This window comes from Pelophylax lessonae (assembly GCF_965119305.1).
Source record: "Pelophylax lessonae genome assembly, chromosome: 12".
NCBI lineage: Eukaryota > Metazoa > Chordata > Amphibia > Anura > Ranidae > Pelophylax > Pelophylax lessonae.
The window spans coordinates 195,411,897-195,428,613 of NC_138779.1; the positions used below are offsets into that span (position 1 = coordinate 195,411,897).

Consider the following 16,717-nt stretch of genomic DNA (forward strand, 5'->3'; position numbering starts at 1 on the left):
TAAAAATAAAAAAAAAAGAGAATAAAAAAAGAATAATACACTGTATATGATATGTAAAATAGGATAGACTCAAACCACTATATATTATAATAATATATACAGTAAATGATATATAAAATGAAAAAGACTCAAACAATTATACTTTCCAATAATAATATATATGACGTATACATGAATTATGTGAATAAACACATCAAAAATATAAATCTTCAATCTTAAAAAAGAATAAATAAACTAAAAAGAACAAAAAGAATAATGTATATGATGTGTAAAATAAAATAGACCTAAACCATTATGGATTATAATAATAACAAATTGTATTTGATAAAAAAAAATAAAATAGACCCAAACCATTATAGTTTCCAATAATAATATATATGATATATATGGCATATGACAGATATATCCAAAAACATAACTAAGTGCTTAGTGCAGGTCAGTGCTGGTAGTTCTCCTTCAGCTGTGTCTAATTGCCCCATGTTGGTATTGTACCCACTGAAGTATGATATAGGCAAGTAACAGAGGGATCACTTTGATGCAGTTGGCCAGCTTGTACATGTATTGCAATGTATATGAACTAAAATCCCTGTTTTTATGCCAAGTTTGCTTGAACAGAGCACTGCATAACACTGCATATGTAGAAGCTATTTGAATTTGAGCACAGACATCTTATTTCTAATATAAAATAAAATAGACTCAAACAATCATAGATTCCATATAGGAGTGATCCTGTGAGCTGTGCAAGCACAGAAGTTGGACCGCACTTGGATACATGAAATCAAAATAGTTCTTTATTCCTCATCGAATCCATACAGACAGTGCATTGAGAGACATGTCAGGTTGACGCGTTTCACGATATAGGTAATCGCTTACTGATAACCACATGGTTATGAGTAAGCGATTATCTATATCGTGAAACGCGTCAACCTGACATGTCTCTCAATGCACTGTCTGTAAATATAATGATAAACAGTATTAAAAAAAAAAAAACAAGTGGTGAATGATTATAAAAAAAAAAAATGATGAAAAGGTGATAAATCAATCACCAGTGCTGTGAAAATGAGTGAAACAATAATAACGGCTTGTCAGATGTACCTCTACTCTTGTGGCTCCCCTAATGGGTGAGTTCTCACCTCGCTGAGTGTGACCTTGCAATTAAGCTTGGTCTAAAGGAGCTGGGGTACCCTTACAGGGTGGTGGTGGATAATCTCCTTTTTTCCTTTTCAATCCGGGCTCCCAATACTAGATATATAGCTCCAGCAGGAAGCTCTCTCACATATGGGGAAAAACATAAATCACATATGGTAAAATCAACTTTATTAAAAACGTAAGTATCACCCACATGTAATTGCCGCTTGAGTGCACCAATCTATCCAAACAGGGAATATGCAAGTGGTATATGTGCATAAATGACGGGTGGCAGAGCGCAGACCCGTTTCAGTGGGATCGGATCCAGCGTACCTGCCACTGGGGAGTACTCCGATCACCGGCACTCGCCTGGCCCCTCCCATACGCGTGACGACACAAGGGACTATGTGTCTTCCTCAGGGAGATCCCGTTTTTGCCGGGACAGTCCCAGCAAATAGGAGCCTGTCCTGGGTCATTTAAATTGTCCCGGCAATGTACTTATTTACACTTTGCACTTTATTTATATTTACATATTACATTTTTTGTACGGTCACACCTGAGCACATTTGACACTTTAGAATCGCAGGGAATTGTGATGAGAATTTTAAACTTTAGGCAGAAGTAGTGCAGCTGAATGGGAGAATTATTCCAACTCTGCTACTTTGGCCTTAAGTTTGAAATTCCCTTTTCAATTTCCTGTAATTCTCTCTCTATTGAGTAGACCCTATAACCTGATGATAAGTAGGCGGAGATTAATTGTGTGGAGTGGGTGGAGCTTTGGGGAAGTGGGTGTGGTAAGTAACTGATAGCTGTGCTGCAAAGTGTCCCTGGAATTTTTTTTCAAATGTTGGCAACTATGGTATTATTCAATAAACATGGCTTCTGTGCAGTAATGGCTTGTACTGTCTTTACTTAAATTTGCTGTTTCTACACATTTGATACTGAGAGCCTGCTAGCCTTGATGTGAGAGTTCTTAGAACTGATTGTGCCTCCTAGCAATTGCAGCGCAGTCCTGGAAGCTGAGCATTTGAAGCAGCTCATGGCAGCAAACAGCATTCTATTGCCTGAGGCGATGAAGGTGAGTGGAGATATCAGCAGTAACTGGGACAATTTCAGAGCTGATTTTGAGGACTACTCCCTAGTCACAGTATTAAATGAGAAGCCTGCAGCAGTACAACCAGCCATACTGAGGAGGGTGAATGCCTCCATGTTTACAAGCATAATCTGAACCTCACAGTGGAGCAAAAGTGTGACACCATACTTGCCAACTGTCCCGTTTTTGCCGGGACAGTCCCAGCAAATAGGAGCCTGTCCTGGGTCATTTAAATTGTCCCGGCAATGTACTTATTTACACTTTATTTATATTTCCATATTACATTTTTTGTATGGTCACATCTGAGCACATTTGACACTTTAGAATTGCAGGGAATTGTGATGAGAATTTTAAACTTTAGGCAGAAATAGTGCAGCTGAATGGGAGAATTATTCCAACTCTGCTACTTTGGCCTCAAGTTTAAAATTCCCTTTTCAATTTCCTGTAATTCTCTCTTTATTGAGTAGACCCTATAATCTGACGATAAGTAGGCGGAGATTAATTATGTGGAGTGGACGAAGCTTTGGGGAAGTGGGTGTGGTAAGTAATTAGTAGCTGTACTGCAAAGTGTCCCTGGAATTTTTTTTTTCAAATGTTGGCAACTATGTGACACTAAAGCCATTCTGGATGCATTAGAAGCTTTCTTCAGGCTCTGTAAAAATGTCATATATGAAAGATCTACAGCATCTCACAAAAGTGAGAACACCCCTCACATTTTTGTAAATATTTTATTATTTCTTTCCATGTGACAACACTGAAGAAATGACACTTTGCTACAATGTAAAGTAGTGAGTGTACAGCTTGTATAACAGTGTAAATTTGCTGTCCCCCTCAAAATAACTCACCTCCACCATCATAGGAGTGAGAACTCAAACACTATGCTTAGAGCTACTAAACGAGGGGAGTGAAGAGCATGTGAGCGGGTTTGAATCAAATAAAAGGTTCACTCACTGTGCAGTAATAACTGGGCCTCACTTAGTAACATTCTAAGGCCCCTTTCACATGGGCGGACTGCCCAGCGGACTTCGTTTTTTGCAGCGGGGATTAATCTGCCGATCCCCGCTGAGCAGGCGGATGACAACTCTTTCTCCGCTTACTTTGCAGAGACGGAGCTGTCAGAGCCCCTGTCAGGTACCTGATCTGAGGCCGAGATGCAGAGAGGGCTCCCCTTGTGGCTGAGTGCGGCACACCCCTGGGGTTGAGACAGAGGGTGTAGCGCCCACAGAAGCACTGGTTGCCGGCAGGGTCCTGATGGTAGACAGGCGGTCTCTAGCAGAGTGCTGGGCAGGAATACACCGGACAGTCCAAGGAGGAACCAGGAACAACCAGGCAGTAGGTGTAAGACCGGCCGGGGGTCAAACACAGGAAGCTGCAACAGGTGCAAGCCAAAGGTATAGCAGGAAAGCCAGAAGCAGACAAGTCCATGGGAAAGCCAAGATCAGGTACTGGAGGAAGGTAGACAGGAAGCAAGTCCGTGAGCCAAGCCGAGATCAGATAACGGGAGAGCCAAACTGGAGCAGGGATGGTCAGACGAAGCCGAGGGTCAAAGCCAAGAGAGAGAGCAGACAGGTCAGGAACAAGCCGGGTCAAACTGGAACCCAGAAGGTAGCAATGGTCAGGAAACAGGAAGAGCTGAAGACAATCCAGCAATCTGATGGGCTAAGCCGAGCCCTTTTATAGGCCAGTGAATTAGTCTATGGCCTGAGTCCATTGCGGCCATGGGAAGTACTGGCGGAGTTGCCAGTTGCAGCACGTCTGTTTCTCTGACAGCCCCGCTCTCCTCTATGGGAGATCGGATAAAAACGGACTGCCTATTCGTTTTCATCCGAAAATAGGGTTTCCATCCATCCGAACAGGATCGGATCGGATAGCAGCGGGTGTCAGCGGAGATGTCTCCGCTGACATGCGCTTCTCCATAGACGTACATGGAGCATCCGATCAGGTCCTCCTGAAAAACTGACAGGCGACCCGGATCGGAAAGCCCGTGTGAAACAGGGCCTAAGAGTATTCCAATCAGGCTTTGGGAGGTATTAAACGGCCTACACCTTTAGCAAGGGCATTATTTAACTTCAGTTTGTTTTTTATCTACAAACCCTTATCTGAGCATGGGCAGTTGTTTTGTAAGGGTGAACCAACCTTTTAAGGACTGCCATGCACATGTTTCAGCAGGTTCAGAAGATCAATGTCCTCCACAAAGACTTTCTTCTCCTTAAATAATTGAAGATAAATCTTAGAATCTATAGCAGCTCTCGCATAATAATCTCTTAATTAAAATATTTATTGAATTCCTAAAATGCCTTCAGAGAACAATATACAGTGTTGACTTTATGCAGTTTTGTCTTAAGTGGGGTACACACTAGTAGAAAATCTGCCGAAAATTCCCGCCCGAGGTGAAATCGTCAGATTTTCGGCTAGTGTGTACACAACCTTCAGCAGCCGATGCCGACATTTTCAACGAAAAAAAACGGAGGGACAAACACCAAAATTTTTATCGTCCGTCCCCAGACAACCAATTTTCGTTTAATGTGTATGCAGTACGTCCGTGAAAAATCGGATACGAAAGGCCGCGCATGATCTGAAGTTGTTGACGACCCGGAAGTCTAGGAACAAATGTCCCAAAAAAAAAAAAAAAAAAATCGGACGAGATATTTTGTGAACATTTATGCACTGTCAACTAAAAACGGTTGTGAACGCGAGCATGAGAGAGAAAAATCTGAGGATATTTTCGTCAAGTGTGTACGACCCTTTACTCTAGGCCCTAACTGTGTCAATTCAGTACTGATGTTATTTTGGTGTAATGTTTCTGGCACTGTTAGTGCAGAACTCATTGCATATCTGTATATATTATATATTTGATGTGTAGGCGAGGGGGGGGGGGGTTTTAAAAAAAAAAATGATCCAGCCCCCAGGTCAAATAGTCTAGGTATGCCACCACTTCATAGCTTGAAAAACAAGCTTGCAGGCAGGTAAGAATATTTTATTGCAGAAGGCACGTAGCACGGTAGCAGGTCTCTTATGTAAAAAAAAAAATTTGAGGGGGAAAGGTGGCTATAGTTCTGCTTTAACCACTTCATTATCGGCCACTTTTACCCCCCTCCTGTCCAGGCCAATTTTCAGCTTTCAGCGCTGTCACACTTTGAATGACAATTGTGAGGTCATGCAACACTGTACCCATATGAAATTTTTATAATTTTGGTTTCAAACATTTTATTGGTTTTAAGTATTGATACATCGAGTCAACAAAGAAGTGAACAATGCATTCTAGAGGAATAAACATGTGGCAATCAGCCAACTGGTGCAATGAAAGTACATAGCTTGGATTAGTCAACATGCAAAGTACAAGTGTTTAACACAACTAATAATAAGGAGATCAGGTATTAGTAAGAGAGAATGGAATAGAAGGAATCAATCAAAGAGAGACTGTGCCTATATCCGATATCAGGTGAATATGCTTAGAGAGGTAAGAAGATGAGATATTAACGTAAATATGGGTGCCACTAGGGTCCTCTCTGGTCCAGAGTTAAATCGCAATGGCGGGCAGATCCGGGTGAGTCAGAGTGCGTTAAGAGAATGGTAATCAATTTTTAATGCTTTTGGGGTGAGATAGCCATAACGACCAATGCTCCCGGAATCTCTCCCCTGTGAGGTGCGCCTTGGAGAAGAGGTATTCCATGTTGCAATGGTCATTAATGGAGTTAATTAACGCCTCAAAGGTTGGCGAGGAGGGATTTTTCCAGGCCCTAGCCAACACTAGGCACGCCGAATAATTGTCGGGCAGCGAAAGAGGACTGAGACCAAAGAGTGCCATTTGTGGAGTAAGGCATAGAGCAATGTTAGTCACAATAGAGATGAGTGACGAAACCATGTTCCAGTAATGGCGGATTATTGGACATTCCCACCATATGTGGAAGATGTCACTGGTTGCAGTACAATTTCTCCAACACTTCGGAGAGCAAGAGGGCGAGATAGTAGCGAGTCTGTCCGTGGTGTAGTACCATTTATGGTAAATTTTCATAATCGTCTCCCAGTGCGAGACGTTTTTGGATATAGTAAGTGGCCGCCGGAGAGCGCGGCACCACATCATTGCTTGGCAAGAAAATTGTAATTTGTGTTCTTACGGAATTTTTTATCATTTTGTTCACACAACTAGAACTTTCTTTTGGTGTTGATTAATCTCTACTGGGTTTTTTTTTTGCTAAATAAATAAAAAATTTCCTTCATTTCTGTTATTTTGCAAATAAATAATAATTTCTCATAAATTTAGGCCAAAATGTATTCTGCTACATTTCTTTGGTGAAAATAACCCAAATCAGTGTATGTTATTTAGTCTGTAAGAAAGTCATACTGTCAAACTTTGGTTTATATCTGAACATTGATCAGTCCTGATGAACTGACGGCCTGTCTCATTTACTGAGGCCCAAAAATGTCAGTACAGTAAAACTACCCCCCCCCCCCAAATTACCCCTTTTTTGGAAAGTAGACAGTCCAAGGCATTTAGCAAGTGGAATGGTGAGTTTTTTGAAGTTGTACATTTTTTGGTAAATTAAATGATTAATGTTTTTTAGATCCTGGTCGTACATCGTCATTACATCGTCATTATACAACTGGTGTGGTGGTGATCAGGGACACTGACTGGCGACAGTACAAAAAAAAAAAAAAAAACAATAAAATAAATTCTCATTTTTTATTTATTGTGATTTTTTTTTTTCTTTGAACAAAGCAATATAATGTTACCATAGTAGCATTGTACTACTCTTGGGAAGTCAGTTTTTTTTTTTTTTTATACACTTTATATTTGCCTTTTGCAATTTCATTGCTGTAAGAAAGCATTTTACTAAATGAAATTGATTCAGTTAGTTTGTTTTGATTAGCTGTGATTTGCCACAGCTAATCACATGGCGCAGATGGGCTGCAATTGGCCAAGTCTGTACCATGTGATCACTGTGACCAAGCACGGTTAGCAACAATAACACAATGCATGGCTTGAAAGGTAGCCATTTATTGTTTACAACTGTCATATGACCTGTAGTGATTGGTTACAGTGGTCACATGACACCGGCAGTAGGCCAGAACAGTGATTAGTCTTAGACACAGCCTAGGGCAGATCGCACCGCAGCACGACCCCGTGGGTGCAATCCGGGAGGAAGTCTTACAACATCCACCCAGATGGAAGAGAAGCCCACCCAGCGACTATAGACTGGGGCGAAAGTGGTTATGCAGTCATTAAAGTGGTAAACCTCTGAAATTAAAAATAAACAAAGCACATCCTTCTACAGTGCAAAATTGCCTCCATCCAAAGCACCTACTGTGATTTCTGACTCTTTCCTCATTATTCTGCTATTTTTATTTCACTAGTGACAGCCTATGCCAGTGATGGCGAACCTTGGCACCCCAGATGTTTGGGAACTACATTTCCCATGATGCACAACACCACTGCAGAGTGCATTAGCTTAATAGGAAATGTAGTTCCAAAACATCTGGGGTGCCAAGGTTCGCCATCACTGGCCTATGCCAACATCAGCAGGTGATTGGCGGCCACAGCTGTGCATGTTTCCCTATAAGACTGTAGAGGGGCGGGGGTGTCCTTTCCCTACTCAGGTCTCAGATAACACCCAACCTTCCTCCGTTTGCTGAGCAGTGCGTGACATAGGACCCCGTCCCCTGCCTTATGGAGAAATGGTGTCTAAATTCTGTAATTTGAACGGCTGTAAAGAAGAGAGGGCTGCAGATAAATAACTGATCGGACTTGGCACGTCGTACATTCATGTTGCACCCACAGTACCACCCTGTGTTTTCACTCTACAACATTATTCTAGTTAACTAAGATGAACAATTAAAATTAAACTAATGATGATTTCCTAAAGGAGTTGAGAATCTTCAATTATCCAACCATGCGAAAAGCAAAAACTTCTTTATTGATTTCATCTGCACATGGCTGGATATTCAAAAACAATAAATAAATAAGGTAACATTTATTGAGTGAAGATTCCCAACTCCAATAGTAAATTAGCCTAAGACCCCGTTCACACCGGGGCGACGCTACTTCCCGGGGCGACCTGTGAAGTCGCGGCGCGCTGCTCGCACCGCAACCTCGGAGCGGCCGGCACGGACTTCATATCATTGAAGTCAATGCAGGTCGCTCCAGGTCGCCCCAAAGAAGCTCCAGACCCTTTTTCTAAGTCGGAGCGACTTGTGTCGCTCCTATTAGAACAGGTACACAGCTTCTCTATGGAAGGCGACCTACGGCGACCTGTCAGGCGACCAGGTCGCCTGACAGGTCGCCCCAGTGTGAACGGGGTCTCATGGTCTGCTGCTGTGTAGAGGATCTGATACACCCCCTCTCTGGATCCCTCCCAGACTAGCTAATTCAATAGTGTTAAATGAGATAAAACAAGATATACAATTGTTTAGCAATATTTCTCCGACAATGACAAAGGACACAATATTAGAGAGAAAAAAAAAGTTTATTTGCTCCGAAATATTTTGGAAACAAAATACAAATGTGTGATGGACTGGAAGCCCTGACCTAGCATTTGATTATTTTTGTGCCAACGCAAAACGTTGCAGAAATATAAGATTACCCAAATGACAGAGATGAGTAGATGAGAGAGCAGTCCATGTAATCACTTAGGCTCAGATCACACTAAGAGAGTACCCTGATTTGTCTTGTTTTATGGTCAAATCAGGCACTGACTTCACATTGAATGATGTCCTCGGTGGGGGTGAGAAGCCACAGATAGCCGTTGTCATAACTGACGTGTTTAAAAGTGGCGCAGAGGTCCAGCTGGGTCCAAGATGTTCCAGTTGGGGTTTTGGCACTGATTCCATCCCTATAACAAAAATATATCTCAGTTATACAACATAAAAAGTAATATCAAAAGTAATATTAAAAAAAGCGTTTCTGCTAAGGTAATTTAAGGAATTCTGGCCAACATTGGCATTACTGGGATAAGCTTTCTAGTCTGGCAAATGAAAGATGTAAAAAAACTATGGTCACTTGATGTATCATTTAATGTCGAGGGTTCAAAAATCACCAACCATTAGTTGAAAAGGGAGCAAAAACTCCCAGATTTTCTAGCATTAATCAGAGCATATACCGCAGTTGCTGAAGTATATGTAGTTATCTAACTGGCTCATCCTCAACATTCACAATTAATACTTCTTTACCAAATATAAATTTTTATTTTTATGTATTTTTTTTTTTTTTACACATTGCCTTAATGCTACTGCATACATAGTTAAAAAAAATACCTTCGGTACACGTTGCCTGCTGAGTTCACACCATACACAGAACCATCTGCGCCAACCTCTATCATTGCCAGAGCGCCTTCGACCTGCTGCCATTGGTTTCCCTGGCAGGCTGTTGGGCTGACATTGTAGCGGAAGTAAATATTGTCGGCACTATTGACTCCCCAGCAGCCCACTGGCCCACAGCTGTAATATTTCAGTCCACCTTCCAATAGGGTCCAGGTTACAGCGGAAGATCCTGAAACTGTGCAACTCCGTCTCAAGCAGTAAATATTGTCCTGTGCATTCACTCCACCCAAGAACTTATCACCACCAGCATCCACCTGCTTCAAAAGACCTGTTGAAAAAACACAAAACATCAGTCCATTAAATGAAGTGTAATAACAGATATAAACAATAGTTAAATGAGATTGGAACTCTCCTATGTAGTAGCATAGATCTCAATAATTCTTAAAGCAGTGGTCTGCAAACTCCGGCCTTTTGCTTGCCATCTGGTCCTTGAGGCATAATTCGAGCCACTGACACCAACAATAGGGCACTATTCCTTCCACTGACACCAGCATTAGGGTACTATACCTTCCACTGATACCAACGATGGGGTATAATTCCTTCCACTGAGAACAAAAATGGGGCATTATTCCCCCCCACTGACACCGACTATTTCTCTCCCTATTACCAAAGATCAGGCACTGTTTAATGGACACAGTACGGCCCTCCTAAAGTCTGAAGGACAGTAAACTGGCCCTTTCTTTAGAAGTTTGGAGACCCTTGACTTAAAGTGGTCGTAAAGGCAGAAGGTTGTTTATCTTAATGCATTCTATGCATTAGAATAAAAAAAGCTACTGTGTGCAGCCAGCTCCCCTCAGCCCCCCTAATACTTACCTGAGGTCCATCTAGATCCAGCGATGTTGCAGGAGTGTTCCAGCTGCCTGGGACTCCCCTCCTTATTGGCTGAGACAGCAACACCATTGGCTCCTGCTGCTGTCAATCATAGTCAGTAAGCCATTGAGGAGATAAAGGGGGTGGGCCGTGACTCCGTGTTCTGAATGGACACAGGGAGCTGTGGCTTGGCTCGGGTGCCCCCATAGCAAGCTGCTTGCTGTGGGTGCACTCAACAGGAGGGAGATGCCAGGAGCACCGAAGAGGGGCCCAAGAAGAGAAGGATCGGGGCCGCTCTGTGCAAAACCACTGCACAGAGGAGGTAAGTTTACCATGTTTGATATTTTTAACTAAAAAAACCCAGAAACTTTAGTATCACTTTAAAGCATGGTGGAAAAGTGTCCTTTTGTCAGAACAGGTAACAATTATGCAAAATGTCCTGTGCCACCTCCAGGCAATGACATGTCCCGTCAGACCAGAGAAACACAAGGATTCCACAACAGGGCAGTCATTTTTCCTTGTGGCAGGAAAATCTCCATTCAATCTTTCCAGGACTGCTATCATTTTTGTTACAGGATCTACTGTATCAAGAACGGATTTCTGAAATATAAAAGTCATAGAGGAAGATCATTGTAATTGATGGTGTCACTGGAGAACCTGATTTCACCCATAGTGGGCTGTAGGTTAATGTAGAACATTTGCCTTTTGCAAAATATGCACTGCAGCCCTTAATTATAAGTGTATCCACATTTACAATTTTATCTTAGCCTCCTTGCAAAGTCTCACAAATACCCATAAATTCTGGCAGTGACATCTTCCTGATGCAACTTACTGTGATGATACGTGGTAATGATGCTGCACTGCTCCTGAATTTAGAGTAGTTTCTACTTACATGTGTAGCCGGGCTGGAATTACTGTGCATTTATATTTGGATTGCCATCTGGACAATGTCAGGATGCTCCTTTAAGAGTTTGTAAGCAGGATTGGTTTCTCCCTAGGAGTGGTCGAACTGGACTATGGGGGATGTAGTTTGGAGGAGGGCGTAAACCATGAGATGGACAACTGATTGAACCACACTCCCAGGGAGCTTTGGGGATCTGCGGAGGATCATGGGAGAGGGTATGTACTGGGGGCATGGCCGAGTGCGTGCTCTCTTGCTTCGGGGGACTCGTGGAGTGTAGATCAGAGAAGAAGAGCTGTGGAAGGATTGAGAGAGACAGAGGCCTGAGAGTGCGGCCTAGAGTGAGGAGAGCCTGTCCTTAGCGGAGTAGACAACGGAAGTCACGGGGAAGTGACTGAACCAGAGTGAGGGGTGAAAGGACAGCGAGCGGCGCTGAAAGAGCGGCTTGGTCTCCCTGAGATGCATCATCAGGAGGAGAGGTTCTGTTGATGGACAAGAGAGTCACTCGTGGACACTGACGTTACAGAAGAGTGCCTGGTGACCTTTGGAACTGCAAGCATACCTTTGCACACAGAATACACTGACAGCAGTTAGGAGCTTATTAACATCTTTATCCATGAATTAGAAAATATCACGTGAAGAGTGATAAAGAGCTCCAACTGCCGGTGAAGAAATTGCAAGGCCTTGCTAGCATAGAAACTACACTTTCTTTAGTTCTTAAAGGGGGCTCCCGGTTATAGAATATAATCCTGCCTGTTGATTTAGGCTGATTACCAAACTGAGTTGGTAGAAACAGATTATCGTTTGAGGTTACTATACCTGAGTTATAGTATTGCAGTTACAATTGTAAAACATTACAGTCACTCTCACCTAACATATATATATTACTTGAGTGTTAAACATTTATTTGGTGTTAATCTCCCAAGCTTCGCCTTTATTACTTGGGTTTGGAAGGGTGACACCACACTAACCATTACATAAGTATTTGGTGTTTCTTATATGGATGCTTGTTTTACTTATTTTATTCCAGTAAATGGTTAAACTGGTGTCTTTGTGTTGAGTGTATCTTTGCACCATCTCACAGAAGATGACTGAACCTGTAGTGCCTAGCGAATCGGATGTCTTTCAGGGTCCAGGGAGTGCAGAGGATGTTCCACTAACCAGTAGCCTCCAAGGGGGTCATGCTACACATGTAGGCTGTACCTGCTTTCTCTACAGTGGGATGAAAAGTGTTTCTGGGTGTTTGACTATTAGCATTGTCACTGCTGATATACACAATCTTATAGCTTGTCAAGCAGCACTTGGCCACACCTAGTCCTGCCCACTACTTTCTGGAGTGACAGCTCTGCCTCTGCTGCTGAACTCCTCCCACTGTGAGCTGCAGTGTCCGGGAAGGGGGAGCGTGTGAGACACAAAAGAAGAAGGAAATGGCCCGGTCAGGGAAGGTAAAGGAAGTTTTTTGTTAACTTTTTTGAGGTTTGTTCATCACATCGTAACTGGCTTTGGTACTTGTATAGACCTGGTCACCTGACAAGTCGCCTGACAAGTCGCCGCGGGTTGCCATAGATTAGCACAGGACCCGTTCTAATAGGAGCAACACAAGTCGCTCCGACTTAGAAAAAGGGTCCTGAGCTTCTTTGGGGCGACCTGGAGTGACCTGCATTGACTTCAATGATATGAAATCCATGCCGGCCGCTCTGAGGTCGCGGTGCGAGCTGCGCACCGCGACTTCACAGGTCGCCCCGGCAAGTCGGGTCGCTGCTATGTGAACCGGCTCTAATTCAGGAGCCGTGAGTTGTGCTTTAAATCTACATGCACAATTCCACATTCCATCCAGACCCAGGAGTGCGCAAGAGTGAAAAACAGAAAACAAAATACAGCGCATTGTTTTTTTTTAGGGAATGATAGGAATGCCTCTTTGTACTTTCTAAAATGAAGCAGAATATCCTAATATATATCAAAGAGTTATTTTTATTTTTACCTGTTACAGACACCCAGTTATTGTCCTGCATCTTATAGATGTTGTTGGCTCTGTTCACACCCCAAACTCCAGCAGGTCCAACAGAAACATGGATGAGCTTTCCAGGAATGTGCTTCCAGGTATTGTCTACCCATCTGTAAATGTCATCATTACTGTTCACACCGTACACTTCACCAGCGCCGGCATCAATCTGTTTCAGCTTTCCCGGGATTGTTTTGCACTGAAAATCTGAATTCAAGAAAAATCATATAATGCATATACTGTACATGCATAATAGAATACTGTATATATAAATATATAACATACAGTACAAACAGGTGTGACAAAAATGTTTGCAAAAAAACCCAAAAAAACAAACCTTGTTTGTTTTTTTCAATATTTAAAAATTGACAATTGGCAAATGCTTAGCCCCCGTTCACACTGGGGCGACCTGTCAGGCGACCTGGTCGCCTGACAGGTCGCCTTCCATAGAGAAGCTGCGGACCCGTTCTAATAGGAGTGATACAAGTTGCTCCGACTTAGAAAAAGGGTCCGGAGCTTCTTTGGGGCGACCCGGAGCGACCTGCATAGACTTCAATGTTATGAAGTCCATGCCGGCCGCTCCGAGGTCGCGGTGCGAGCAGCGCACCGCGACCTATGAGGTCGCCCGGCAAAGTATCGTCGCCCCAGTGTGAACGGGGCCTTACATTTACCATAATTTGTTTTTTTTTTGCTTTCAATACTTTTTATTGAAGTTTTGTGAACATATAACAAAAGAACAATAGCATACAAGGCATGTGAAAAGAAAGTCTACAGAAGCATTGTAGTTCGGAGCAGTACAAATATCAATTATCAATTACAGGCAAACAAGTCCGACGGGTATAAGAAAAAAACCAAAAATACCCAAACCAAAAGGAACCAACATATATGACTGGAATCCTACTAAAATTGGGTGCCGATCCTCTAGGGGCACCCCAAATGGGCTCAAACTGTGCCCCAGAGAGAAGCGGCTAAAAAGAGCACAAAGCAAACTTGTAAGAGTACAGCCATAGTCCCTTATAAATGTAACAGAAGGTATTCACAGCCCATCAGACCAGTGTAAAACTAGAGAAAAAACAATACAACATCAAAATGGATAAGCTCTGACCCCCCGAAACCAGGAAGGTAAATATAAAAAAAATAAAAATTGGGCACATGCCTAGTATAAAGACCTTAACGAGGAGCAGGATAGAGGCAGTGAGAGAAAAAAGAGAGAAGAAAAGGAAGAGTCACAGGGAAGGAGGGGATAGGGATGCAGAGGAGGAGCCCATGGTCCGAAACCACGTACCTAGAAGCGGATATCTGTTATGAGAGAGTCTGTCAATTCACATCTGTCCTATAGTGTAACATTCAAAAAAGTCGCCCAGGGTTCCCAGATTGACTCAAATTGTTCCCTAGAGTCATTGAGGATACTGTACATCTTTTCCTGGGTCATTATCCAGGAAATTTTACGTTTTGCAGCTAAGAAGGAGACTGTAGTTTGTTTCCAATGTTTAGCTATTGTAATTTTAGCTCCCAGAAATATAAAGGAAATGAGAGTCTGGGTGTGTCTAGGGACCTTGGGGAGACGATGGCCCAGAAGAATACATGCACAATAGTGTGGCTAAACCCTCGGCATAAAAACAAATTATGGTATTGAGCAATCGCCGTCCTATGCCAGAAGGGCATAGGACGGCGATTGCTCAATACCATAATTTGTTTTTATGCCGAGGGTTTAGCCACACTATTGTGCATGTTGCATGCAGCATTATCGGCAGTGCAGCGCTCATCAATGCATGTTAGCACATGGAGAAGGTGTACTGTGGATGCTGCAGCGCAACGAATAAAAAAAAAAAAAAAGAAGCTATTCATATTATCAGTACCTAAATTATGGCTAGATCAGCCAGCAAACACCCAATTTATTCTCATTTATGGTGGTTATTAAGGAGTTGAATAAGACGTTGGGCTCTGATACCTCTATAGGATCTGTCCACATCTGTGTGTGTCTGTAGCGTGTAACATGTAGATGCCGGGACAGCCAGAAAATGAATAGCTGGCTAATGGGCCATACAAACTATAAGATTTTCTGAAGACATTTCCCTTTAGACTTACCAAAACCATATAATATGAGGTCAAACCTAAACACTTTCAATTTGTATGCAATCAGGCAGGCCCTTGCACTACATAGAAAAGGTAAATCTGAAGGAAATCTAACCACAAAAGTTGGATAGTGTGTATCCAGCTTTGGACTTTGGACGCTGCATGAAGAATAGTGAGACCTGAATACAGGCGCAGCAAATTTATAAAACGCAGTGTATATATCTCACGTTCTGAACATGCAAGAACCAAAAATGACAATGGGGTTAATAAGTATCCAGCATTTGTGAAAAACTGAAACCTCTCTTTTGCAATGACTTGCCCTTTAGGAGAATAATAAACTAGAATAGCTGCATTCAGTTTGCAAGCTTATATAATACCAGTGCAATGTGCGTTGATGTACAGTAACCCAAGGCAATCAATCAGAAATCACTTCTATTAATTCGCCCATTCCAAGATACTTAATACTGAATTCTGATTGGGTTTAAAAGGATAAATGCAAACACCTTATAGTGTCTAATCTCCCTATAAGATAGAAATAGATGGGAAGGGAGAGAGATCTTACCTTCAGAAGCAGAGATTCCGGCACACAGCAGGAGGAGGCTCACAGCAAACAACATCTTGGCAGGTGAGGATGTAAGTAGAAGGTATAGAGAGCTGGGAGAGTTGCTTGTTTATATACAATGCCTGGACTCCACCTATCATGGGAAGCTGGTCTACCATTGGCTGACAGAAGGAATTTAATATAAGAAACATACAGTTAGTTTTTTTTTTTTTTTTAAATTGTGTAAATGTTTTTTGTTAAACTGAATGTATGTATGTATGTATGTATATACAGTATATATATATATATATATATATATACAGTATGTTTCAAAAAGAATGACCCAGTTTCAAATAGTTATATTTAATAATGAAAATGTGTTACAGTTACATAACAAATTACAAACTATTAAGTAAGTCTTCGAGTTTCACTCATATTTCCCCAAGTTTCCCCATATGTGAACATTGTGACGCAAAACTTTACTGCTTAGATGAAACTTTGCTTCATTACTAAAAATCAACCGCAATATAAATCTGTCATCCTCCATGTCTTCTAAGGGTCGGGTCACACCGAAGAAACGCAGTCCAGATGTGTTCCGTATTTGTTTGTACATGCACGTTTTTGATGTGATTTTCATGCGTTTCTGGTGAGTTTTTGATGCTTTCTATTACATTTTTTCCCCTCTTTTTTTCCTTACCATAGAAATGCAGTCCATGTGCTTTCTGGATGCTTTTCTGCATGTGCGTTGTTGATGCTTTTTGATGCTTTTTTGATGCGTTCCAGTGTGATTTTAATGCTTTTATTTTAAAGATCTGTTTATTTTTGAACAAGACAACAACACAGTATACG

At 42.0% G+C, this 16,717-nt stretch overlaps 1 protein-coding gene across 1 annotated transcript; it reads right to left on the reverse strand.

Annotated features, from left to right (window-relative positions):
* Window positions 1-8,855: 8,855 nt before the first annotated feature.
* Window positions 8,856-15,959, reverse strand: LOC309567686 (fish-egg lectin-like). The gene is made up of 4 exons (XM_082273123.1): window positions 15,890-15,959; window positions 13,231-13,458; window positions 9,473-9,806; window positions 8,856-9,051 (listed from the first exon to the last, which is right to left on the reverse strand). Exons 1-4 carry the CDS (start codon window positions 15,942-15,944, stop codon window positions 8,904-8,906), a joined length of 765 nt encoding a protein of 254 aa, XP_082129249.1. The 5' UTR covers window positions 15,945-15,959; the 3' UTR covers window positions 8,856-8,903.
* Between the last annotated feature and the right edge of the window lie 758 nt (window positions 15,960-16,717).

What these genes read in the sequence shown, in the direction of transcription:
- LOC309567686 (XM_082273123.1), bottom strand. Translation starts at nt 15,944, where the DNA reads ATGTTGTTTGCTGTGAGCCTCCTCCTGCTGTGTGCCGGAATCTCTGCT. An exon ending in CGGAATCTCTGCTTCTGAAG is followed by an intron (nt 13,459 to 15,889) that starts GTAAGATCTCTC and finishes TCTTGAATTCAG; the next exon opens with ATTTTCAGTGCAAAACAATC. An exon ending in TAACTGGGTGTCTGTAACAG is followed by an intron (nt 9,807 to 13,230) that starts GTAAAAATAAAA and finishes TTTTTTCAACAG; the next exon opens with GTCTTTTGAAGCAGGTGGAT.